Below are 27500 nucleotides of genomic sequence, written 5' to 3' on the forward strand. Positions count from 1 at the left end.
CTGTCTGTCTGTCTGTCTGTCTGCTGAGTGTCTGCCTGTCTGTCTGTCTGTCTGTCTGTCTGTCTGTCTGCTGAGTGTCTGTCTGCCTGCCTGTCTGCCTGCCTGCCTGCCTGTCTGTCTGCCTGTCTGTCTGTCTGCCTGCCTGCCTGTCTGTCTGTCTGTCTGCCACTCTACAGTGTTTGAAAGGGGGGTCCCAGATCTGCTTGTGCTCTTGTCAACTTGATTGCTTTCATCATCAAATCCTGGCATGGCAATGAGTGACAAGAGGTTGGCATGGTAACACAGACTGCCTCAGGCTTGGGGTAGCAGCTGCACTAGACTGCTAAACAAACAGTGGTTTTATTAATAGTTTTGGTGATAATAACAGCTGGTCGGCCGGTCTTTTTCTTTCTGACAAATGGGAATCCTCCAATAGTTTGGTCACATGGTCAGGTGGTAGACTATAGAGACTAGAGAACAGCAACAGACAGACACTCCCAATTCCTTTTTAAATGGTGTGTGTTGGTTTCCAGGACAGCTAGAAACTCCAGATGAGTTGGTCAAATAAAGTTAGGAGAGATTTAAAGTGCAACTTTCTCATTTGTTTTCTAATCCCTTGTATTTGTGTTGCGTGTTTTCAGGAGAGCCCCAACCTGTCTTTGAGAAGGGACGTTTCCAGGCCTCTGCCTGCCCTGTTGTTCAGCTGTCAGGTGGGGGTAGGGAGGACCAATCTAGCCATGATCCTGGGGACCCTGGTCCTCAACCACCTGAAGACAACCCAGGAACCACCACAGTAAGACAGGACTCAACCTCTGCAACCAAACTGTACCCTTTCCTAGAGATACACTACATGGACAACAGTATGTGGACACCTGCTCGTCGAACATCTCATTCTAAAATCATAGGCATTAATATGGAGTTGGTCCCCCCTTTGCTGCTATAACAGCCTACACTCTTCTGGGAAGGCTTTCCACTAGATGTTGGAACATTGTTGTGGGGACTTGCTTCCATTCAGCCATAAGAGCATTAGTGAGGTCTGACACTGATGTTGGGTGATGAGGTCTGGCTCGCAGTCGGCATTCCAATTCATCCCAAAGGTGATCGATGGGGTTAAGGTCAGGGCTCTGTGCAGGCCAGTCAAGTTCTTCCACACTGATCTCAACAAACAATTTCTACATGGACCTCGCTTTGTTACATTTACATCATTACATTTAAGTCATTTGGCAGACGCTCTTATCCAGAGCGACTTACAAATTGGTGAATTCACCTTATGACATCCAGTGGAACAGCCACTTTACAATAGTGCATCTAAATCATTTAAGGGGGGGGTGAGAAGGATTACTTTATCCTATCCTAGGTATTCCTTAAAGAGGTGGGGTTTCAGGTGTCTTCGGAAGGTGGTGTTTGACTCCGCTGTCCTGGCGTCGTGAGGGAGTTTGTTCCACCATTGGGGGGCCAGAGCAGCGAACAGTTTTGACTGGGCTGAGCGGGAACTGTACTTCCTCAGTGGTAGGGAGGCGAGCAGGCCAGAGGTGGATGAACGCAGTGCCCTTGTTTGGGTGTAGGGCCTGATCAGAGCCTGGAGGTACTGCGGTGCCGTTCCCCTTACAGCTCCGTAGGCAAGCACCATGGTCTTGTAGCGGATGCGAGCTTCAACTGGAAGCCAGTGGAGAGAGCGGAGGAGCGGGGTGACGTGAGAGAACTTGGGAAGGTTGAACACCAGACGGGCTGCGGCGTTCTGGATGAGTTGTAGGGGTTTATTGGCACAGGCAGGGAGCCCAGCCAACAGCGAGTTGCAGTAATCCAGACGGGAGATGACAAGTGCCTGGATTAGGACCTGCGCCGCTTCCTGTGTGAGGCAGGGTCGTACTCTGCGGATGCTGTAGAGCATGAACCTACAGGAACGGGCCACCGCCTTGATGTTAGTTGAGAACGACAGGGTGTTGTCCAGGATCACGCCAAGGTTCTTAGCGCTCTGGGAGGAGGACACAATGGAGTTGTCAACCGTGATGGCGAGATCATGGAACGGGCAGTCCTTCCCCGGGAGGAAGAGCAGCTCCGTCTTGCCGAGGTTCAGCTTGAGGTGGTGATCCGTCATCCACACTGATATGTCTGCCAGACATGCAGAGATGCGATTCGCCACCTGGTCATCAGAAGGGGGAAAGGAGAAGATTAATTGTGTGTCGTCTGCATAGCAATGATAGGAGAGACCATGTGAGGTTATGACAGAGCCAAGTGACTTGGTGTATAGCGAGAATAGGAGAGGGCCTAGAACAGAGCCCTGGGGGACACCAGTGGTGAGAGCGCGTGGCGAGGAGACAGATTCTCGCCACGCCACCTGGTAGGAGCGACCTGTCAGGTAGGACGCAATCCAAGCGTGGGCCGCGCCGGAGATGCCCAACTCGGAGAGGGTGGAGAGGAGGATCTGATGGTTCACAGTATCGAAGGCAGCCGATAGGTCTAGAAGGATGAGAGCAGAGGAGAGAGAGTTAGCTTTAGCAGTGCGGAGCGCCTCCGTGATACAGAGAAGAGCAGTCTCAGTTGAATGACTAGTCTTGAAACCTGACTGATTTGGATCAAGAAGGTCATTCTGAGAGAGATAGCGGGAGAGCTGGCCAAGGACGGCACGTTCAAGAGTTTTGGAGAGAAAAGAAAGAAGGGATACTGGTCTGTAGTTGTTGACATCGGAGGGATCGAGTGTAGGTTTTTTCAGAAGGGGTGCAACTCTCGCTCTCTTGAAGACGGAAGGGACGTAGCCAGCGGTCAGGGATGAGTTGATGAGCGAGGTGAGGTAAGGGAGAAGGTCTCCGGAAATGGTCTGGAGAAGAGAGGAGGGGATAGGGTCAAGCGGGCAGGTTGTTGGGCGGCCGGCCGTCACAAGAAGCGAGATTTCATCTGGAGAGAGAGGGGAGAAAGAGGTCAGAGCACAGGGTAGGGCAGTGTGAGCAGAACCAGCGGTGTCGTTTGACTTAGCAAACGAGGATCGGATGTCGTCGACCTTCTTTTCAAAATGGTTGACGAAGTCATCTGCAGAGAGGGAGGAGGGGGAGGAGAATTCAGGAGGGAGGAGAAGGTGGCAAAGAGCTTCCTAGGGTTAGAGGCAGATGCTTGGAATTTAGAGTGGAAGAAAGTGGCTTTAGCAGCAGAGACAGAGGAGGAAAATGTAGAGAGGAGGGAGTGAAAGGATGCCAGGTCCGCAGGGAGGCGAGTTTTCCTCCATTTCCGCTCGGCTGCCCGGAGCCCTGTTCTGTGAGCTCGCAATGAGTCGTCGAGCCACGGAGCGGGAGGGGAGGACCGAGCCGGCCTGGAGGATAGGGGACATAGAGAGTCAAAGGATGCAGAAAGGGAAGAGAGGAGGGTTGAGGAGGCAGAATCAGGAGATAGGTTGGCAGAAGGTTTTAGCAGAGGTAAGAGATGATAGGATGGAAGAGGAGAGAGTAGCGGGGGAGAGAGAGCGAAGGTTGGGACGGCGCGATACCATCCGAGTAGGGGCAGTGTGGGAAGTGTTGGATGAGAGCGAGAGGGAAAAGGATACAAGGTAGTGGTCGGAGACTTGGAGGGGAGTTGCAATGAGGTTAGTGGAAGAACAGCATCTAGTAAAGATGAGGTCGAGCGTATTGCCTGCCTTGTGAGTAGGGGGGGAAGGTGAGAGGGTGAGGTCAAAAGAGGAGAGGAGTGGAAAGAAGGAGGCAGAGAGGAATGAGTCAAAGGTAGACGTGGGGAGGTTAAAGTCGCCCAGGACTGTGAGAGGTGAGCCGTCCTCAGGAAAGGAGCTTATCAAGGCATCAAGCTCATTGATGAACTCTCAGAGGGAACCTGGAGGGCGATAAATGATAAGGATGTTAAGCTTGAAAGGGCTGGTAACTGTGACAGCATGGAATTCAAAGGAGGCGATAGACAGATGGGTAAGGGGAGAAAGAGAGAATGACCACTTGGGAGAGATGAGGATCCCGGTGCCACCACCCCGCTGACCAGAAGCTCTCGGGGTGTGCGAGAACACGTGGGCGGACGAAGAGAGAGCAGTAGGAGTAGCAGTGTTATCTGTGGTGATCCATGTTTCCGTCAGTGCCAAGAAGTCGAGGGACTGGAGGGAGGCATAGGCTGAGATGAACTCTGCCTTGTTGGCCGCAGATCGGCAGTTCCAGAGGCTACCGGAGACCTGGAACTCCACGTGGGTCGTGCGCGCTGTGACCACCAGATTAGGGTGGCCGCGGCCACGCGGTGTGGAGCGTTTGTATGGTCTGTGCAGAGAGGAGAGAACAGGGATAGATAGACACATAGTTGACAGGCTACAGAAGAGGCTACGCTAATGCAAAGGAGATTGGAATGACAAGTGGACTACACGTCTCGAATGTTCAGAAAGTTAAGCTTACGTAGCAAGAATCTTATTGACTAAAATGATTGAAATGATACAGTTCTGCTGGAGTAGGCTAGCTGGCAGTGGCTGCGTTGTTGACTTTGTAGGCTAGCTGGCAGTGGCTGCGTTGTCGACACTACACTAATCAAGTCGTTCCGTTGAGTGTAATAGTTTCTACAGTGCTGCTATTCGGGGGCTAGCTGGCTAGCTAGCAGTGTTGATTACGTTACGTTAAAAGAACGACAATAGCTGGCTAGCTAACCTAGAAAACCGCTCTAGACTACACAATTGTCTTTGATACAAAGACGGCTATGTAGCTAGCTAGCTACGATCAAACAAATCAAACCGTTGTACTGTAATGAAGTGAAATGAAAATGTGATACTACCTGTGGAGCGAAGCGGAATGTTGACCGGGTTGTTGAAGTTCTATTCGGTAGACGTTGGCTAGCTGTTGGCTAGCTAGTGCACAGAATCGTCTAGAATGTCATTGTATGCTGTAGCATTAAGATTTCCCTTCACTGGAACGAAGGGGCCCGAAACCATGAAAAACAGCCCTAGACCATTATTTCTCCTCCAGACTTTACAGTTGGCACTACGCATTCGGGCAGGTAGTGTTCTCCTGGCATCCACCAAAACCCAGATTTCTCCGTTGGACTGCCAGCTGATGAAGCGTGATTCATTTCTCCAGAGAAGGCGTTTCCCCTGTTCCAGAGTCCAATGGCAGTGAGAGTAACACCACTCCAGCTGGTCCTGTTCTCTGAGCTTGTGTGGCCTTCCACTTTGCGGCTGAGCAGTTGTTGCTCCTAGACGTTTCCACTTCACAATAACAGCACTTACAGTTGACCTGGGCAACTCTAGCAGGGAAGAAATTTGACAAATTGACTTGTTGTAAATGTGGCATCCTACAACGGGGCAACATTGAGAGTCACTGAGCTCTTCAGTACGGCCATTCTAGTGCCAATGTTTGTCTATGGAGATTGCATGGCTGTGTGCTCAATTTTCTACAGTCTTGGCCAAAAGTTTTGAGAATGACACAAATATTAATTTCCACAAAGTTTGCTGCGTCAGTGTCTAGATATTTTTGTCAGATGTTACTATGGAATAATGAAGTATAATTTCAAGCATTTCATAAGTGTCAAAGGCTTTTATTGACAATTACATGAAGTTGATGCAAAGAGTCAATACTGCAGTGTTGACTCTTCTTTTTCAAGACCTCTGCAATCCGCCCTGGCATGCTGTCAATTAACTTCGGGGCCAAATCCTTGCTGATGGCAGCCCATTCTTGCCTATCAATGCTTGGAGTTTGTCAGAATTTGTGGGTTTTTGTTTGTCCACCCACCTCTTGAGGATTGACCACAAGTTCCCAATGGGATCAAGGGCTGGGGAGTTTCCTGGCCATAGACCCAAAATATTGATGTTTTGTTCCCCAAGCCACTTAGTTATCACTTTTGCCTTATGGCAAGGTGCTCCATCATGCTGGAAAAGGCATTTTTCTTCACCAAACTGATCCTGGATAGTTGGGAGAAGTTGCTCTCTGAAGATGTGCTGGTACCATTCTTTATTCATGGCTGTTCTTAGGCAAAATTGTGAGTGAGCCCACTCCCTTGGCTGAGAAGCAACCCCACACATGAATGGTCTCAGGTTGCTTTACTGTTGGCATGACACAGGACTGATTGATGGTAGCGCTCACCTTCTCTTCTCCGGACAAGCTTTTTTCCGGATGCCCCAAAATTCGGAAAGGGGATTCATCAGAGATAATGACTACCCCAGTCCTCAGCAGTCCATTCCCTGTAACTTTTGCAGAATATCAGTCTGTCCCTGATGTTTTTCCTGGAGAGAAGTGGCTTCTTTGCTGCCCTTCTTGGCACCTGCCATTCTAAGCAAGCTCTGTACTGGTGGTGCTCCGATCCCGCAGCTGAATCAACTTTAGCAGATGGTCCTGGCGCTTGCTGGACTTTCTCGAGCACCCTGAAGCCTTTTTCACAACAATTGAACTGCTCTTCTTGAAATTCTTGATGATCCAATAAATGGTTGATTTAGATGCAATCTTACTGGCAGCAATATCCTTGCCTGTGAAGCCCTTTTTGTGCAAAGCAATGACGACGGCACGTGTTTCCTTGCAGGTAGCCATGGTTGACAGAGGAAGAACAATGATTCCAAGCACCACCCTCCTTTTGAAGCTTCCAGTCTGTTATCCGAACTCAAACTGCATGACAGAGTGATCTCCAGCCTTGTCCTCGTCAACACTCACACCTGTGTTAACGAGAGAATCACTGACATGATGTCAGCTGGTCCTTTTGTGGCAGGGCTGAAATGCAGTGGAAATGTTTTTGGGGGATTCAGTTCATTTGCATGGCAAAGAGGGACTTTGCAATTCATCTGATCACTCTTCATAACATTCTGGAGTATATGCAAATTGCCATCATACAAACTGAGGCAGCAAGACTTTGTGAAAATTAATATTTGTGTCATTCTTAAAACATTTGGCCACGACTGTACACCTGTCAGCAATGGGTGTGGCTGAACTAGCCGAATCCACTCATTTGATGGGGTGTCCCACATACTTTTGTGTATGTAGTGTATTGCCAGGCTGTCATTGCATATAAGACATTGTTTACCTTTATTTTACCAGACAATTAAGAACAATCACTATGAAATTGATCCAGATTATTACCCAGAGGGCAACATTTGCCACGTGACATGTTAAGTTTGTTTTTTGTTTGCGAACTGGTTTTCTGCTTGAGTTAACATCATTATAACCACATTTTCCCACTGGGTAGGCCTATATTCTTTGGGGTAGCCTAGTGGTTAGAGCGTTGGACAAGTAACCGAAAGGTTGCAAGTTCAAATCCCAGAGCTGACAAGGTACAAATCTGTCATTCTGCCCCTGAACAGGCAGTTAACCCACTGTTCCCAGGCCGTCATTGAAAATAAGAATTTGTTCTTAACTGACTTGCTAGGTAAAATAAAGGTAAAATGAAAATATTTCAATCAAATGATGGGTTGATCAGTGCCATAATAAACCACTGGTGATGTAGTTGAACTGTAATGAAGCGTTTTAAAGATGGCCGCCTGTCCGGTTTGTTATTTTTTTTCAGAGCGGAAGAGGCAGAAGCCAAGCCGCTGTTCCAAGTCATTCAGACCCTCATCAACAGACTACCTGAAGGCCAACAGGTCATGGAAGAGGTGAGTGATGCTGAAATGTGTTAACTAGTTAGATACATTGTGATAGTTTCCCCAGCGTCTAAATCATTGACTGTCCCTTTGGTTCTTCAGGTTGACCAAGCGATCGCTCTGTGTTCAGAAATGCACAACATAAAAGAAGCGATGTATGAAAATAAGAAGAAGCTTGAAGCGATCGGAGATGATTATCAAATTCAGGTGGGTTTATGTTTCAGATTGATCAAAACTTTATCAGTACTCTATGATGATGCTGATACAGCAATATGATGCTGCTGTGCTTAGCTAGTATGTTATGATTCTAGGGAGCTATAAGACTACTGTCTTTCTCCTTGATGTCTGTCTCTTCTAGGGGGCTATAAGACTACTGTCTGACTCCTTGATGTCTGTCTCTTCTAGGGAGCTATAAGACTACTGTCTGACTCCTTGATGTCTGTCTCTTCTAGGGAGCTATAAGACTACTGTCTGACTCCTTGATGTCTGTCTCTTCTAGGGAGCTATAAGACTACTGTCTGACTTCTTGATGTCTGTCTCTTCTAGGGAGCTATAAGACTACTGTCTGACTCCTTGATGTCTGTCTCTTCTAGGGGGCTATAAGACTACTGTCTGACTCCCTTGATGTCTGTCTCTTCTAGGGAGCTATAAGACTACTGTCTTTCTCCTTGATGTCTGTCTCTTCTAGGGGGCTATAAGACTACTGTCTGACTCCTTGATGTCTGTCTCTTCTAGGGGGCTATAAGACTACTGTCTGACTCCTTGATGTCTGTCTCTTCTAGGGAGCTATAAGACTACTGTCTGACTCCTTGATGTCTGTCTCTTCTAGGGGGCCGTACCAGACTACTGTCTTTCTCCTTGATGTCTGTCTCTTCTAGGGGGCTATTAGACTACTGTCTGACTCCTTGATGTCTGTCTCTTCTAGGGAGCTATAAGACTACTGTCTGACTCCTTGATGTCTGTCTCTTCTAGGGAGCCGTACCAGACTACTGTCTGACTCCTTGATGTCTGTCTCTTCTAGGGGGCCGTACCAGACTACTGTCTGACTCCTTGATGTCTGTCTCTTCTAGGGGGCTATAAGACTACTGTCTGACTCCTTGATGTCTGTCTCTTCTAGGGAGCCGTACCAGACTACTGTCTGACTCCTTGATGTCTGTCTCTTCTAGGGGGCTATAAGACTACTGTCTGACTCCTTGATGTCTGTCTCTTCTAGGGGGCCGTACCAGACTACTGTCTGACTCCTTGATGTCTGTCTCTTCTAGGGGGCTATAAGACTACTGTCTGACTCCTTGATGTCTGTCTCTTCTAGGGAGCTATAAGATTAATGTCTGACTCCTTGATGTCTGTCTCTTCTAGGGAGCCGTACCAGACTACTGTCTGACTCCTTGATGTCTGTCTCTTCTAGGGGGCTATAAGACTACTGTCTGACTCCTTGATGTCTGTCTCTTTTAGGGAGCTATAAGACTACTGTCTGACTCCTTGATGTCTGTCTCTTCTAAGGGGCCGTACCAGACTACTGTCTGACTCCTTGATGTCTGTCTCTTCTAGGGGGCTATAAGACTACTGTCTGACTCCTTGATGTCTGTCTCTTCTAGGGAGCTATAAGACTACTGTCTGACTCCTTGATGTCTGTCTCTTCTAGGGAGCCGTACCAGACTACTGTCTGACTCCTTGATGTCTGTCTCTTCTAGGGAGCTATAAGACTACTGTCTGACTCCTTGATGTCTGTCTCTTCTAGGGAGCCGTACCAGACTACTGTCTGACTCCTTGATGTCTGTCTCTTCTAGGGGGCTATAAGACTACTGTCTGACTCCTTGATGTCTGTCTCTTCTAGAGGGCCGTACCAGACTACTGTCTGACTCCTTGATGTCTGTCTCTTCTAGGGGGCCGTACCAGACTACTGTCTGACTCCTTGATGTCTGTCTCTTCTAGGGGGCTATAAGACTACTGTCTGACTCCTTGATGTCTGTCTCTTCTAGGGGGCCGTACCAGACTACTGTCTGACTCCTTGATGTCTGTCTCTTCTAGGGGGCTATAAGACTACTGTCTGACTCCTTGATGTCTGTCTCTTCTAGGGGGCCGTACCAGACTACTGTCTGACTCCTTGATGTCTGTCTCTTCTAGGGGGCCGTACCAGACTACTGTCTGACTCCTTGATGTCTGTCTCTTCTAGGGGGCTATAAGACTACTGTCTGACTCCTTGATGTCTGTCTCTTCTAGGGAGCTATAAGACTACTGTCTGACTCCTTGATGTCTGTCTCTTCTAGGGGGCCGTACCAGACTACTGTCTGACTCCTTGATGTCTGTCTCTTCTAGGGGGCCGTACCAGACTACTGTCTGACTCCTTGATGTCTGTCTCTTCTAGGGAGCTATAAGACTACTGTCTGACTCCTTGATGTCTGTCTCTTCTAGGGGGCCGTACCAGACTACTGTCTGACTCCTTGATGTCTGTCTCTTCTAGGGGGCCGTACCAGACTACTGTCTGACTCCTTGATGTCTGTCTCTTCTAGGGGGCTATAAGACTACTGTCTGACTCCTTGATGTCTGTCTCTTCTAGGGAGCTATAAGACTACTGTCTGACTCCTTGATGTCTGTCTCTTCTAGAGGGCCGTACCAGACTACTGTCTGACTCCTTGATGTCTGTCTCTTCTAGGGGGCTATAAGACTACTGTCTGACTCCTTGATGTCTGTCTCTTCTAGGGAGCTATAAGACTACTGTCTGACTCCTTGATGTCTGTCTCTTCTAGGGAGCTATAAGACTACTGTCTGACTCCTTGATGTCTGTCTCTTCTAGGGAGATATAAGACTACTGTCTGACTCCTTGATGTCTGTCTCTTCTAGGGAGCTATAAGACTACTGTCTGACTCCTTGATGTCTGTCTCTTCTAGGGGGCCGTACCAGACTACTGTCTGACTCCTTGATGTCTGTCTCTTCTAGGGAGCTATAAGACTACTGTCTGACTCCTTGATGTCTGTCTCTTCTAGGGAGCTATAAGACTACTGTCTGACTCCTTGATGTCTGTCTCTTCTAGGGAGCTATAAGACTACTGTCTGACTCCTTGATGTCTGTCTCTTCTAGGGAGCTATAAGACTACTGTCTGACTCCTTGATGTCTGTCTCTTCTAGGGTGCCGTACCAGACTACTGTCTGACTCCTTGATGTCTGTCTCTTCTAGGGAGCTATAAGACTACTGTCTGACTGCTTGATGTCTGTCTCTTCTAGGGAGCTATAAGACTACTGTCTGACTCCTTGATGTCTGTCTCTTCTAGGGGGCTATAAGACTACTGTCTGACTGCTTGATGTCTGTCTCTTCTAGGGAGCTATAAGACTACTGTCTGACTCCTTGATGTCTGTCTCTTCTAGGGAGCTATAAGACTACTGTCTGACTCCTTGATGTCTGTCTCTTCTAGGGAGCTATAAGACTACTGTCTGACTCCTTGATGTCTGTCTCTTCTAGGGAGCTATAAGACTACTGTCTGACTCCTTGATGTCTGTCTCTTCTAGGGAGCTATAAGACTACTGTCTGACTCCTTGATGTCTGTCTCTTCTAGGGGGCTATAAGACTACTGTCTGACTCCTTGATGTCTGTCTCTTCTAGGGAGCTATAAGACTACTGTCTGACTCCTTGATGTCTGTCTCTTCTAGGGGGCCGTACCAGACTACTGTCTGACTCCTTGATGTCTGTCTCTTCTAGGGAGCTATAAGACTACTGTCTTACTTCTTGATGTCTGTCTCTTCTAGGGGGCCGTACCAGACTACTGTCTGACTCCTTGATGTCTGTCTCTTCTAGGGAGCTATAAGACTACTGTATTACTTCTTGATGTCTGTCTCTTCTAGGGAGCTATAAGACTACTGTCTGACTCCTTGATGTCTGTCTCTTCTAGGGAGCTATAAGACTACTGTCTGACTCCTTGATGTCTGTCTCTTCTAGGGGGCCGTACCAGACTACTGTCTGACTCCTTGATGTCTGTCTCTTCTAGGGAGCTATAAGACTACTGTCTGACTCCTTGATGTCTGTCTCTTCTAGGGAGCCGTACCAGACTACTGTCTGACTCCTTGATGTCTGTCTCTTCTAGGGGGCTATAAGACTACTGTCTGACTCCTTGATGTCTGTCTCTTCTAGGGGGCCGTACCAGACTACTGTCTGACTCCTTGATGTCTGTCTCCTAGGGAAGCACGACCATAGACTACTGTCTGACTCCTTGATGTCTGTCTCTTCTAGGGGGCTATAAGACTACTGTCTGACTCCTTGATGTCTGTCTCTTCTAGGGAGCTATAAGACTACTGTCTGACTCCTTGATGTCTGTCTCTTCTAGGGGGCCGTACCAGACTACTGTCTTACTTCTTGATGTCTGTCTCTTCTAGGGAGCTATAAGACTACTGTCTGACTCCTTGATGTCTGTCTCTTCTAGGGAGCTATAAGACTACTGTCTGACTCCTTGATGTCTGTCTCTTCTAGGGGGCCGTACCAGACTACTGTCTGACTCCTTGATGTCTGTCTCTTCTAGGGAGCTATAAGACTACTGTCTGACTCCTTGATGTCTGTCTCTTCTAGGGAGCTATAAGACTACTGTCTGACTCCTTGATGTCTGTCTCTTCTAGGGAGCTATAAGACTACTGTCTGACTCCTTGATGTCTGTCTCTTCTAGGGGGCCGTACCAGACTACTGTCTGACTCCTTGATGTCTGTCTCCTATGGAAGCACGACCATAGACTACTGTCTGACTCCTTGATGTCTGTCTCTTCTAGGAGGCTATAAGACTACTGTCTGACTCCTTGATGTCTGTCTCTTCTAGGGAGCTATAAGACTACTGTCTGACTCTTTGATGTCTGTCTCTTCTAGGGAGCTATAAGACTACTGTCTGACTCCTTGATGTCTGTCTCTTCTAGGGGGCTATAAGACTACTGTCTGACTCCTTGATGTCTGTCTCTTCTAGGGAGCTATAAGACTACTGTCTGACTCCTTGATGTCTGTCTCTTCTAGGGGGCCGTACCAGACTACTGTCTGACTCCTTGATGTCTGTCTCTTCTAGGGAGCTATAAGACTACTGTCTGACTCCTTGATGTCTGTCTCTTCTAGGGAGCTATAAGACTACTGTCTGACTCCTTGATGTCTGTCTCTTCTAGGGAGCTATAAGACTACTGTCTGACTCCTTGATGTCTGTCTCTTCTAGGGGGCCGTACCAGACTACTGTCTGACTCCTTGATGTCTGTCTCCTATGGAAGCACGACCATAGACTACTGTCTGACTCCTTGATGTCTGTCTCTTCTAGGAGGCTATAAGACTACTGTATTACTTCTTGATGTCTGTCTCTTCTAGGGGGCTATAAGACTACTGTCTGACTCCTTGATGTCTGTCTCTTCTAGGGGGCCGTACCAGACTACTGTCTGACTCCTTGATGTCTGTCTCTTCTAGGGAGCTATAAGACTACTGTATTACTTCTTGATGTCTGTCTCTTCTAGGGAGCTATAAGACTACTGTCTGACTCCTTGATGTCTGTCTCTTCTAGGGAGCTATAAGACTACTGTCTGACTCCTTGATGTCTGTCTCTTCTAGGGGGCTATAAGACTACTGTCTGACTCCTTGATGTCTGTCTCTTCTAGGGAGCTATAAGACTACTGTCTGACTCCTTGATGTCTGTCTCTTCTAGGGAGCCGTACCAGACTACTGTCTGACTCCTTGATGTCTGTCTCTTCTAGGGGGCTATAAGACTACTGTCTGACTCCTTGATGTCTGTCTCTTCTAGGGGGCCGTACCAGACTACTGTCTGACTCCTTGATGTCTGTCTCTCCTAGGGAAGCACGACCATAGACTACTGTCTGACTCCTTGATGTCTGTCTCTTCTAGGGGGCTATAAGACTACTGTCTGACTCCTTGATGTCTGTCTCTTCTAGGGAGCTATAAGACTACTGTCTGACTCCTTGATGTCTGTCTCTTCTAGGGGGCCGTACCAGACTACTGTCTTACTTCTTGATGTCTGTCTCTTCTAGGGAGCTATAAGACTACTGTCTGACTCCTTGATGTCTGTCTCTTCTAGGGAGCTATAAGACTACTGTCTGACTCCTTGATGTCTGTCTCTTCTAGGGGGCCGTACCAGACTACTGTCTGACTCCTTGATGTCTGTCTCTTCTAGGGAGCTATAAGACTACTGTCTGACTCCTTGATGTCTGTCTCTTCTAGGGAGCTATAAGACTACTGTCTGACTCCTTGATGTCTGTCTCTTCTAGGGAGCTATAAGACTACTGTCTGACTCCTTGATGTCTGTCTCTTCTAGGGGGCCGTACCAGACTACTGTCTGACTCCTTGATGTCTGTCTCCTATGGAAGCACGACCATAGACTACTGTCTGACTCCTTGATGTCTGTCTCTTCTAGGAGGCTATAAGACTACTGTCTGACTCCTTGATGTCTGTCTCTTCTAGGGAGCTATAAGACTACTGTCTGACTCCTTGATGTCTGTCTCTTCTAGGGGGCCGTACCAGACTACTGTCTGACTCCTTGATGTCTGTCTCTTCTAGGGAGCTATAAGACTACTGTCTGACTCCTTGATGTCTGTCTCTTCTAGGGAGCTATAAGACTACTGTCTGACTCCTTGATGTCTGTCTCTTCTAGGGAAGCACCACCAAAGACTACTTTCTCCACAGAGCCATCCAGAGCCTGGAACGTTATTTCTACCTGATTGTGTTCAACGCGTACCTTCATGAACAGGTATGTCTTTGTTCCAAATGGTTCCCTATTCCCTTTATAGGGCACTACTTTTTACAAGTGAGTATTATCTTTCACACATACATACAAGCCAATGTTATTTAGCATTGACTCTGCTGGTTTTCTGTCTGTCATTGTCTGTGCTTTGAGATGACAAGTGTCCTGTTTTTACCAAATACATCTCAATCTTTATTTCCTGTTTTTACCATGGCTAACAGACATCTCAATCTTTATGTCCTGTTTTTACCATGGCAAACAGACATCTCAATCTTTATGTCCTGTTTTTACCATGGCTAACAGACATCTCAATCTTTATTTCCTGTTTTTACCATGGCAAACAGACATCTCAATCTTTATGTCCTGTTTTTACCATGGCTAACAGACATCTCAATCTATATTTCCTGTTTTTACCATGGCCAACAGACATCTCAATCTTTATGTCCTGTTTTTACCATGGCAAACAGACATCTCAATCTTTATGTCCTGTTTTTACCATGGCTAACAGACATCTCAATCTATATTTCCTGTTTTTACCATGGCTAACAGACATCTCAATCTTTATGTCCTGTTTTTACCATGGCTAACAGACATCTCAATCTATATTTCCTGTTTTTACCATGGCAAACAGACATCTCAATCTTTATTTCCTGTTTTTACCATGGCAAACAGACATCTCAATCTTTATTTCCTGTTTTTACCATGGCAAACAGACATCTCAATCTTTATTTCCTGTTTTTACCATGGCAAACAGACATCTCAATCTTTATTTCCTGTTTTTACCATGGCTAACACAGACATCTCAATCTTTATGTCCTGTTTTTACCATGGCTAACAGACATCTCAATCTTTATTTCCTGTTTTTACCATGGCAAACAGACATCTCAATCTTTATGTCCTGTTTTTACCATGGCTAACAGACATCTCAATCTTTATTTCCTGTTTTTACCATGGCTAACAGACATCTCAATCTTTATTTCCTGTTTTTACCATGGCTAACAGACATCTCAATCTTTATGTCCTGTTTTTACCATGGCTAACAGACATCTCAATCTTTATTTCCTGTTTTTACCATGGCTAACAGACATCTCAATCTTTATTTCCTGTTTTTACCATGGCTAACACATACATCTCAATCTTTATTTCCTGTTTTTACCATGGCTAACAGACATCTCAATCTTTATTTCCTGTTTTTACCATGGCTAACAGACATCTCAATCTTTATTTCCTGTTTTTACCATGGCTAACAGACATCTCAATCTTTATTTCCTGTTTTTACCATGGCAAACAGACATCTCAATCTTTATTTCCTGTTTTTACCATGGCAAACAGACATCTCAATCTTTATTTCCTGTTTTTACCATGGCTAACAGACATCTCAATCTTTATTTCCTGTTTTTACCATGGCAAACAGACATCTCAATCTTTATTTCCTGTTTTTACCATGGCTAACAAATACATCTCAATCTTTATTTCCTGTTTTTACCATGGCTAACAGACATCTCAATCTTTATTTCCTGTTTTTACCATGGCAAACAGACATCTCAATCTTTATTTCCTGTTTTTACCATGGCAAACAGACATCTCAATCTTTATTTCCTGTTTTTACCATGGCAAACAAATACATCTCAATCTTTATTTCCTGTTTTTACCATGGCTAACAGACATCTCAATCTTTATTTCCTGTTTTTACCATGGCAAACAGACATCTCAATCTTTATTTCCTGTTTTTACCATGGCTAACAGACATCTCAATCTTTATTTCCTGTTTTTACCATGGCTAACAGACATCTCAATCTTTATTTCCTGTTTTTACCATGGCAAACAGACATCTCAATCTTTATTTCCTGTTTTTACCATGGCTAACAGACATCTCAATCTTTATTTCCTGTTTTTACCATGGCTAACAGACATCTCAATCTTTATTTCCTGTTTTTACCATGGCTAACAGACATCTCAATCTTTATTTCCTGTTTTTACCATGGCTAACAGACATCTCAATCTTTATTTCCTGTTTTTACCATGGCAAACAGACATCTCAATCCTTATTTCCTGTTTTTACCATGGCTAACAGACATCTCAATCTTTATTTCCTGTTTTTACCATGGCTAACAGACATCTCAATCTTTATTTCCTGTTTTTACCATGGCTAACAGACATCTCAATCTTTATTTCCTGTTTTTACCATGGCTAACATACATCTCAATCTTTATTTCCTGTTTTTACCATGGCAAACAGACATCTCAATCCTTATTTCCTGTTTTTACCATGGCTAACAGACATCTCAATCTTTATGTCCTGTTTTTACCATGGCTAACAGACATCTCAATCTTTATTTCCTGTTTTTACCATGGCTAACAGACATCTCAATCTTTATTTCCTGTTTTTACCATGGCTAACAGACATCTCAATCTTTATTTCCTGTTTTTACCATGGCTAACAGACATCTCAATCTTTATTTCCTGTTTTTACCATGGCAAACAGACATCTCAATCCTTATTTCCTGTTTTTACCATGGCTAACAGACATCTCAATCTTTATTTCCTGTTTTTACCATGGCAAACAGACATCTCAATCTTTATTTCCTGTTTTTACCATGGCAAACAGACATCTCAATCTTTATGTCCTGTTTTTACCATGGCTAACAGACATCTCAATCTTTATGTCCTGTTTTTACCATGGCTAACAGACATCTCAATCTTTATTTCCTGTTTTTACCATGGCTAACAAATACATCTCAATCTTTATTTCCTGTTTTTACCATGGCTAACAGACATCTCAATCTTTATTTCCTGTTTTTACCATGGCTAAAAGACATCTCAATCTTTATTTCCTGTTTTTACCATGGCAAACAGACATCTCAATCTTTATTTCCTGTTTTTACCATGACAAACAGACATCTCAATCTTTATTTCCTGTTTTTACCATGGCAAACAGACATCTCAATCTTTATTTCCTGTTTTTACCATGGCTAACAGACATCTCAATCTTTATTTCCTGTTTTTACCATGGCAAACAAATACATCTCAATCTTTATTTCCTGTTTTTACCATGGCTAACAGACATCTCAATCTTTATTTCCTGTTTTTACCATGGCAAACAGACATCTCAATCTTTATTTCCTGTTTTTACCATGGCTAACAGACATCTCAATCTTTATTTCCTGTTTTTATCATGGCAAACAGACATCTCAATCTTTATGTCCTGTTTTTACCATGGCTAACAGACATCTCAATCTTTATTTCCTGTTTTTATCATGGCAAACAGACATCTCAATCTTTATTTCCTGTTTTTACCATGGCAAACAGACATCTCAATCTTTATGTCCTGTTTTTACCATGGCAAACAGACATCTCAATCTTTATTTCCTGTTTTTACCATGACAAACAGACATCTCAATCTTTATTTCCTGTTTTTACCATGGCGAACAGACATCTCAATCTCTATTTCCTGTTTTTACCATGGCAAACAGACATCTCAGTCTTTATTTCCTGTTTTTACCATGGCTAACAGACATCTCAATCTTTATTTCCTGTTTTTACCATGGCTAACAGACATCTCAATCTTTATTTCCTGTTTTTACCATGGCTAACAGACATCTCAATCTATATTTCCTGTTTTTACCATGGCAAACAGACATCTCAATCTTTATTTCCTGTTTTTACCATGGCAAACAGACATCTCAATCTTTATTTCCTGTTTTTACCATGGCTAACAGACATCTCAATCTTTATTTCCTGTTTTTATCATGGCAAACAGACATCTCAATCTTTATGTCCTGTTTTTACCATGGCTAACAGACATCTCAATCTTTATTTCCTGTTTTTATCATGGCAAACAGACATCTCAATCTTTATTTCCTGTTTTTACCATGGCAAACAGACATCTCAATCTATATTTCCTGTTTTTATCATGGCTAACAGACATCTCAATCTTTATTTCCTGTTTTTACCATGGCAAACAGACATCTCAATCTTTATGTCCTGTTTTTACCATGGCTAACAGACATCTCAATCTTTATTTCCTGTTTTTACCATGACAAACAGACATCTCAATCTTTATTTCCTGTTTTTACCATGGCGAACAGACATCTCAATCTTTATGTCCTGTTTTTACCATGGCTAACAGACATCTCAATCTTTATTTCCTGTTTTTATCATGGCAAACAGACATCTCAATCTTTATGTCCTGTTTTTACCATGGCTAACAGACATCTCAATCTTTATTTCCTGTTTTTATCATGGCAAACAGACATCTCAATCTTTATTTCCTGTTTTTACCATGGCAAACAGACATCTCAATCTATATTTCCTGTTTTTATCATGGCTAACAGACATCTCAATCTTTATTTCCTGTTTTTACCATGGCAAACAGACATCTCAATCTTTATGTCCTGTTTTTACCATGGCTAACAGACATCTCAATCTTTATTTCCTGTTTTTACCATGACAAACAGACATCTCAATCTTTATTTCCTGTTTTTACCATGGCGAACAGACATCTCAATCTTTATGTCCTGTTTTTACCATGGCAAACAGACATCTCAATCTTTATTTCCTGTTTTTACCATGACAAACAGACATCTCAATCTCTATTTCCTGTTTTTACCATGGCAAACAGACATCTCAGTCTTTATTTCCTGTTTTTACCATGGCAAACAGACATCTCAATCTTTATTTCCTGTTTTTACCATGGCTAACAGACATCTCAATCTTTATTTCCTGTTTTTACCATGGCTAACAGACATCTCAATCTTTATTTCCTGTTTTTACCATGGCTAACAGACATCTCAATCTTTATTTCCTGTTTTTACCATGGCAAACAGACATCTCAATCTTTATTTCCTGTTTTTACCATGGCAAACAGACATCTCAATCTTTATGTCCTGTTTTTACCATGGCTAACAAATACATCTCAATCTTTATTTCCTGTTTTTACCATGGCTAACAGACATCTCAATCTTTATTTCCTGTTTTTACCATGGCTAACAGACATCTCAATCTTTATTTCCTGTTTTTACCATGGCTAACAGACATCTCAATCTTTATGTCCTGTTTTTACCATGGCTAACAGACATCTCAATCTTTATGTCCTGTTTTTACCATGGCAAACAGACATCTCAATCTTTATTTCCTGTTTTTACCATGGCAAACAGACATCTCAATCTTTATGTCTGTTTTGTGGTGTTGCAGTATTCTCTTGGCTTTGCGTCCAACTTCAGCCAGTGGCTGTGTGCTCACCCCTGGGTGTACCGCCTGCTGGCCTGTATGGACCTATCAGAACTCTCCGCTCCGCCTGATCTCGTCACCAAGGGAGCCCGCGTTCTGGTGAGAACCTCCCACCAAATGACATCACACTCAGTCAGACCCACTGCAGAACATCACACTCAGTCAGACCCACTGCAGAATATCACACTCAGTCAGACCCACTGCAGAACATGGAACCCAGTCAGACCCACTGCAGAATATCACACTCAGTCAGACCCACTGCAGAACATCACACTCAGTCAGACCCACTGCAGAACATGGAACCCAGTCAGACCCACTGCAGAATATCACACTCAGTCAGACCCACTGCAGAACATGGAGCCCAGTCAGACCCACTGCAGAACATCACTCTCAGTCAGACCCACTGCAGAACATCACACTCAGTCAGACCCACTGCAGAACATGGAACCCAGTCAGACCCACTGCAGAACATGGAACCCAGTCAGACCCACTGCAGAATATCACACTCAGTCAGACCCACTGCAGAACATCACACTCAGTCAGACCCACTGCAGAACATCACACTCAGTCAGACCCACTGCAGAACATGGAACCCAGTCAGACCCACTGCAGAACATGGAACCCAGTCAGACCCACTGCAGAACATCACACTCAGTCAGACCCACTGCAGAACATGGAACCCAGTCAGACCCACTGCAGAACATGGAACCCAGTCAGACCCACTGCAGAACATCACACTCAGTCAGACCCACTGCAGAACATGGAACCCAGTCCACGTTTGTTTGCCTTTGTGTAATGAATACATTCCCAGGAAATCTAACTCATTATCTTATTGACTTACTGTGTGTGTGTGTGTGTGTGTGTGCGTGCGCAGGTTGCTCATGAGTACCTGTCTCCAGACATACTCAGCACAGTGAAGGAGATGAAGGTGGCTAACTTCAGAAGAGTCCCCAAGATGCCTGTCTATGGCATGTCACAGCCTACATCAGAGGTACGATCAGCACCGAGCCCGTAGCCTCCATCACATCTGGTCAAACGTCCAAAATGCTCATTTCAGACGTTTCTCTTTGACTTTTGAAGTCGTCCCCCGTTGATCCTGTACGTTTGTCTGTGAAGCTGAACTGAAACTGAACTGAACGGGTTGTGTGTTCTGTAGGCGACGGGTGCGGTGTTGACCCACCTGACGGATGAGAAGAGGAAGTACAGCCACGTCCTGTGGGTCAACCTGCAGGAGGAGCTGGTTCTGGAGGGGAACGGACAGATCTTCACCCCCAGAGAACCGTCCTGTATGGGGCAACACATCCCTGTCCCCGCCACAGACCCCACGCAGATAGAGGTACTATACACCATATATACAGCAGTATGTGGACAGCCCTTCACATTAGTGGATTAGGCTATTTCAGCCACATGTAACAAAATCGAGCCCAACGCCATGCAATCTCCATAGACAAACATTGGCAGTAGTATGGCCTCACTGAAGAGCCCAGTGACTTTCAAGCGCGTAGCGCGTAAAAAATAGTTTGGCCTCGGTTGCAACACTCACTGCAACTTCGGCACAAGAACTGTTCGTCAGGAGCTTCATGAAATGGGTTTCCTTGGACGAGCAGCCACACACAAACCTATGATCACCATGTGCAATACCACCTGTCAGCTGGAGTGGTGTTAAGCTCACTGCCATTGGACTCTGGAGCAGTGGAAATGCGTTCTCTGGAGTGATGAATCACGCTTCACCATCTGGCAGTCCGACGGAAGAATCTTGGTTTGGCGGATGCCAGGAGAACACTACCTGCCTGAATGCATAGTTCCAACTGTAAAGTTTGGTGGAGTAGGAATAATGGTCTGGGGCTGTTTTTCATGGTTCAGGCCCCTTAGTTCCAGTGAAGGGAAATCTTAACGCTACAGCATACAATGACCTTCTAGACGATTCTATGCTACCCACTTTGTGGCATCAGTTTGAGGAAGGCCCTTTCCTGTTTCAGCATGACAATACCCCTGTGCACAAAGCGAGATCCATACAGAAATGGTTTGTCAAGATCGATGTGGAAGAACTTGACTGGCCTGCAGAACCCTGACCTCAACCACATCGAACACCTTTGGGATGAATTGGAATGCCGACTATGAGCCAGGCCTAATCGCCCAACATCACTGCCCTCGACCTCACTAATGCTCTTGTGGCTGAATGGAAGCAAGTGCTTACAGCAACATTCCAACATCTAGTGGAAAGCCTTCCCAGAAGAGTGGAGGCTGTTATAGCAGCAATGTTCCAACATCTAGTGGAAAGCCTTCCCAGAAGAGTGGAGGCTGTTATAGCAGCAACATTCCAACATCTAGTGGAATGCCTTCCCAGAAGAGTGGAGGCTGTTATAGCAGCAACGTTCCAACATCTAGTGGAAAGCCTTCCCAGAAGAGTGGAGGCTGTTATAGCAGCAACGTTCCAACATCTAGTGGAAAGCCTTCCCAGAAGAGTGGAGGCTGTTATAGCAGCAGAGGGGGGAACATGTCCATATTAATGCCTATGATTTAGGAATGTTTGAATAGCAGGTGTCCACATACTATTGGTGTACTAACACATCCATGTCCTCACCCCAGACCTCATGCACACAGAGGTACTAACTACCCCAGACCTCATGCACACAGAGGTACTAATTGACCCAGACCTCATGCACACAGAGGTACTAATTAACCCAGACCTCATGCAACCATGGGTACTAACTAACCCAGACCTCACACACACAGAGGTACTAACTAACCCAGACCCCACACACACCCCACACACACAGAGGTACTAATTACCCCAGACCCCACACACACCCCCCCACACACAGAGGTACTAACTACCCCAGACCCCACACACACCCCACACACACAGAGGTACTAACTTACCCAGACCCCATACACACCCCACACACACAGAGGTACTAACTACCCCAGACCCCCCACACACAGAGGTACTAACTAACCCAGACCCCCCACACATAGAGGTACTAATTGACCCTAACCCCACACACAGAGGTACTAACTAACCCAGACCCCACACACACAGAGGTACTAACTACCCCAGACCCCACACACACCCCACACACACAGAGGTACTAACTAACCCAGACCCCACACACACCCCACACACACAGAGGTACTAACTACCCCAGACCGAACACACACCCCCCACACACAGAGGTACTAACTACCCCAGACCCCACACACACCCCCCACACACAGAGGTACTAATTACCCCAGACCCCACACACACCCCACACACACAGAGGTACTAATTACCCAGACCCCCCACACACAGAGGTACTAATTAACCCTAAACCAACACACACAGAGGTACCTACTAACCCAGACCCCACACACACCCCCCACACACAGAGGTACTAACTACCCAGACCCCACACACAGAGGTACTAACTACCCAGACCCCCCACACACAGAGGTACTAATTACCCCAGACCCCCCACACACAGAGGTACTAACTACCCAGACCCCACACACAGAGGTACTAACTACCCAGACCCCCCACACACAGAGGTACTAATTACCCCAGACCCCCCACACACAGAGGTACTAACTACCCAGACCCCCCACACACAGAGGTACTAACTACCCTAAACCAACACACACAGAGGTACTAATTAGCCCTAAACCAACACACACAGAGGTACTAATTAGCCCTAAACCAACACACACAGAGGTACTAATTAGCCCTAAACCAACACACACAGAGGTACTAACTAACCCAGACCCCACACACACCCCCCACACACAGAGGTACTAACTACCCAGACCCCATACACAGAGGTACTAACTACCCAGACCCCACACACACAGAGGTACTAACTACCCCAGACCCCCCACACACAGAGGTACTAACTAACCCAGACCCCCCACACACAGAGGTACTAATTAACCCAGACCCCACACACACAGAGGTACTAACTAACCCAGACCCCACACACACTCCACACACACAGAGGTACTAACTACCCAGACCCCACACACACAGAGGTACTAACTACCCAGACCCCCCACACACAGAGGTACTAACTAACCCAGACCCCCCACACATAGAGGTACTAATTAACCCTAAACCAACACACACAGAGGTACTAATTGACCCCTAGTACATAGAGGTACTAACTAACTCTAACCCCCAGTACATAGAGGTACTAACTAACCCTAACCCCCAGTACATAGCGGTACTAACTAACCCTAACCCCTAGTACATAGAGGTATTAACTAACCCTAAGCCCAGTGCATAGAGATACTAACTAACCCTAACCCCCAGTACATAGAGGTACTAACTAACCCTAACCCCACACACACAGAGGTACTAACTAACCCTAACCCCCAGTACACAGAGGTACTAACTAACCCTACCCTAACTAACCCTAACCCCCAGTACATAGCAGTACTAAGTGACCCTAACCTTACGTGGACAATAAAGTCAGTAAAGTGAGCCCCAGTCTGACTGTCCCTCCTCCGACCCCAGAAACTAGAGACAGCCCTGGGAGAGGAGGTTCAGAGAGCCCAGAAGTGGCTGGAGGTGACTCTGGAGCAGGAGAAACAGATGAAGATGTTTAAAAGCTGTCTGACGGTCCAGGAGGTGTTCAAGCAGTACCAGAGAACACACCAGGGACTGTTCTATAAACGTATCCCTCTGGCAGACTGCTGCGCCCCCAAGGAGGAGGTAAAGACAGACGCTACACACACACCCACACACACACACACACACACACACACACACACACACATATATATACACACACACACACACACACACACACACACACACACACACACACACACACACACACACACACACACACACACATATATATACACACACACACACATATATACACACACACACACACACACATATATACACACACACACACACACACATATATACACACACACACACACACACACACACACACATATATATATACACACACACACACACATACACACACACACATATACACAGACACACATATATACACACACACATATTTAAGCCCCCCCACACATATATATACACACACACATATTTAAGCACACACACACACACACATATACACACACACACATATTTAAGCACACACACACATATACACACACAAATATTTAAGCACACACACACATATACACACACACAAATATTTAAGCACACACACACACACACAAAGGTAATGGTTTTGTGGAGGCACTGCGGTAACAGGTTTTCATGGGGCTGATATGAGGACAGTAACAGGTTTTCATGGGGCTGATATGAGGACAGTAACAGGTTTTCATGGGGCTGATATGAGGACAGGTTTTCATGGGGCTGATATGAGGACAGTGACAGGTTTTCATGGGGCTGATATGAGGACAGTAACAGGTTTTCATGGGGCTGATATGAGGACAGTAACAGGTTTTCATGGGGCTGATATGAGTACAGTGACAGGTTTTCATGGAGCTGATATGAGGACAGTAACAGGTTTTCATGGGGCTGATATGAGGACAGTAACAGGTTTTCATGGGGCTGATATGAGGACAGGTTTTCATGGGGCTGATATGAGGACAGTAACAGGTTTTCATGGGGCTGATATGAGGACAGTAACAGGTTTTCATGGGGCTGATATGAGGACAGTGACAGGTTTTCATGGGGCTGATATGAGGACAGTAACAGGTTTTCATGGGACTGATATGAGGACAGTAACAGGTTTTCATGGGGCTGATATGAGGACCGTAACATGTTTTCATGGGGCTGATATGAGGACAGTAACAGGTTTTCATGGGGCTGATATGAGGACAGTAACAGGTTTTCATGGGGCTGATATGAGGACAGTAACAGGTTTTCATGGGGCTGATATGAGGACAGTAACAGGTTTTCATGGGGCTGATATGAGGACAGTGACAGGTTTTCATGGGGCTGATATGAGGACAGGTTTTCATGGGGCTGATATGAGGACAGTGACAGGTTTTCATGGGGCTGATATGAGGACAGTAACAGGTTTTCATGGGGCTGATATGAGGACAGTAACAGGTTTTCATGGGGCTGATATGAGGACAGTAACAGGTTTTCATGGGGCTGATATGAGGACAGTGACATGTTTTCATGGGGCTGATATGAGGACAGTAACAGGTTTTCATGGGGCTGATATGAGGACAGTAACAGGTTTTCATGGGGCTGATATGAGGACAGTAACAGGTTTTCATGGAGCTGATATGAGGACAGTGACAGGTTTTCATGGGGCTGATATGAGGACAGGTTTTCATGGGGCTGATATGAGGACAGTAACAGGTTTTCATGGGGCTGATATGAGGACAGTGACAGGTTTTCATGGGGCTGTAATGAGGACAGTAACAGGTTTTCATGGGGCTGATATGAGGACAGTAACAGGTTTTCATGGGGCTGATATGAGGACAGTAACAGGTTTTCATGGGGCTGATATGAGGACAGGTTTTCATGGGGCTGATATGAGGACAGTGACAGGTTTTCATGGGGCTGATATGAGGACAGTAACAGGTTTTCATGGGGCTGATATGAGGACAGTGACAGGTTTTCATGGGGCTGATATGAGGACAGTGACAGGTTTTCATGGGGCTGATATGAGGACAGTAACAGGTTTTCATGGGGCTGATATGAGGACAGTGACAGGTTTTCATGGGGCTGATATGAGGACAGTAACAGGTTTTCATGGGGCTGATATGAGGACAGGTTTTCATGGGGCTGATATGAGGACAGTGACAGGTTTTCATGGGGCTGATATGAGGACAGTAACAGGTTTTCATGGGGCTGATATGAGGACAGTAACAGGTTTTCATGGGGCTGATATGAGGACAGTAACAGGTTTTCATGGGGCTGATATGAGGACAGGTTTTCATGGGGCTGATATGAGGACAGTAACAGGTTTTCATGGGGCTGATATGAGGACAGTAACAGGTTTTCATGGGGCTGATATGAGGACAGTAACAGGTTTTCATGGGGCTGATATGAGGACAGTAACAGGTTTTCATGGGGCTGATATGAGGACAGTAACAGGTTTTCATGGGGCTGATATGAGGACAGTAACAGGTTTTCATGGGGCTGATATGAGGACAGTAACAGGTTTTCATGGGGCTGATATGAGGACAGTAACAGGTTTTCATGGGGCTGATATGAGGACAGTAACAGGTTTTCATGGGGCTGATATGAGGACAGTAACAGGTTTTCATGGAGCTGATATGAGGACAGTGACACGTTTTCATGGGGCTGATATGAGGACAGGTTTTCATGGGGCTGATATGAGGACAGTAACAGGTTTTCATGGGGCTGATATGAGGACAGTGACAGGTTTTCATGGGGCTGTAATGAGGACAGTAACAGGTTTTCATGGGGCTGATATGAGGACAGTAACAGGTTTTCATGGGGCTGATATGAGGACAGTAACAGGTTTTCATGGGGCTGATATGAGGACAGGTTTTCATGGGGCTGATATGAGGACAGTGACAGGTTTTCATGGGGCTGATATGAGGACAGTAACAGGTTTTCATGGGGCTGTAATGAGGACAGTAACAGGTTTTCATGGGGCTGATATGAGGACAGTAACAGGTTTTCATGGGGCTGATATGAGGACAGTAACAGGTTTTCATGGGGCTGATATGAGGACAGTGACAGGTTTTCATGGGGCTGATATGAGGACAGTAACAGGTTTTCATGGGGCTGATATGAGGACAGTAACAGGTTTTCATGGGGCTGATATGAGGACAGTAACAGGTTTTCATGGGGCTGATATGAGGACAGTGACAGGTTTTCATGGGGCTGATATGAGGACAGTAACAGGTTTTCATGGGGCTGATATGAGGACAGTAACAGGTTTTCATGGGGCTGATATGAGGACAGTAACAGGTTTTCATGGGGCTGATATGAGGACAGTGACAGGTTTTCATGGGGCTGATATGAGGACAGTAACAGGTTTTCATGGGGCTGATATGAGGACAGTAACAGGTTTTCATGGGGCTGATATGAGGACAGTAACAGGTTTTCATGGGGCTGATATGAGGACAGTAACAGGTTTTCATGGGGCTGATAT

At 45.6% G+C, this 27500-nt stretch overlaps 1 protein-coding gene across 6 annotated transcripts in view; it reads left to right on the forward strand.

Annotated features, from left to right (window-relative positions):
* The window catches only part of LOC135511809 (paladin-like), a 169843-nt gene that overhangs the window by 65949 nt on the left and 76394 nt on the right, over positions 1 to 27500 (forward strand). For all 6 annotated transcript variants that reach the window (XM_064933279.1, XM_064933280.1, XM_064933278.1 and 3 more), the window contains 8 exons: positions 621 to 772; positions 7435 to 7522; positions 7613 to 7717; positions 14120 to 14215; positions 19402 to 19536; positions 20312 to 20428; positions 20594 to 20773; positions 23930 to 24127. In XM_064933279.1, the coding sequence (XP_064789351.1) occupies positions 621 to 772; positions 7435 to 7522; positions 7613 to 7717; positions 14120 to 14215; positions 19402 to 19536; positions 20312 to 20428; positions 20594 to 20773; positions 23930 to 24127 (1071 nt within the window). The remainder of the gene's footprint in view (positions 1 to 620; positions 773 to 7434; positions 7523 to 7612; positions 7718 to 14119; positions 14216 to 19401; positions 19537 to 20311; positions 20429 to 20593; positions 20774 to 23929; positions 24128 to 27500) is intronic.

This window comes from Oncorhynchus masou, chromosome 24 (assembly GCF_036934945.1).
Source record: "Oncorhynchus masou masou isolate Uvic2021 chromosome 24, UVic_Omas_1.1, whole genome shotgun sequence".
In the NCBI taxonomy this organism is placed as follows: Eukaryota; Metazoa; Chordata; class Actinopteri; order Salmoniformes; family Salmonidae; genus Oncorhynchus; species Oncorhynchus masou.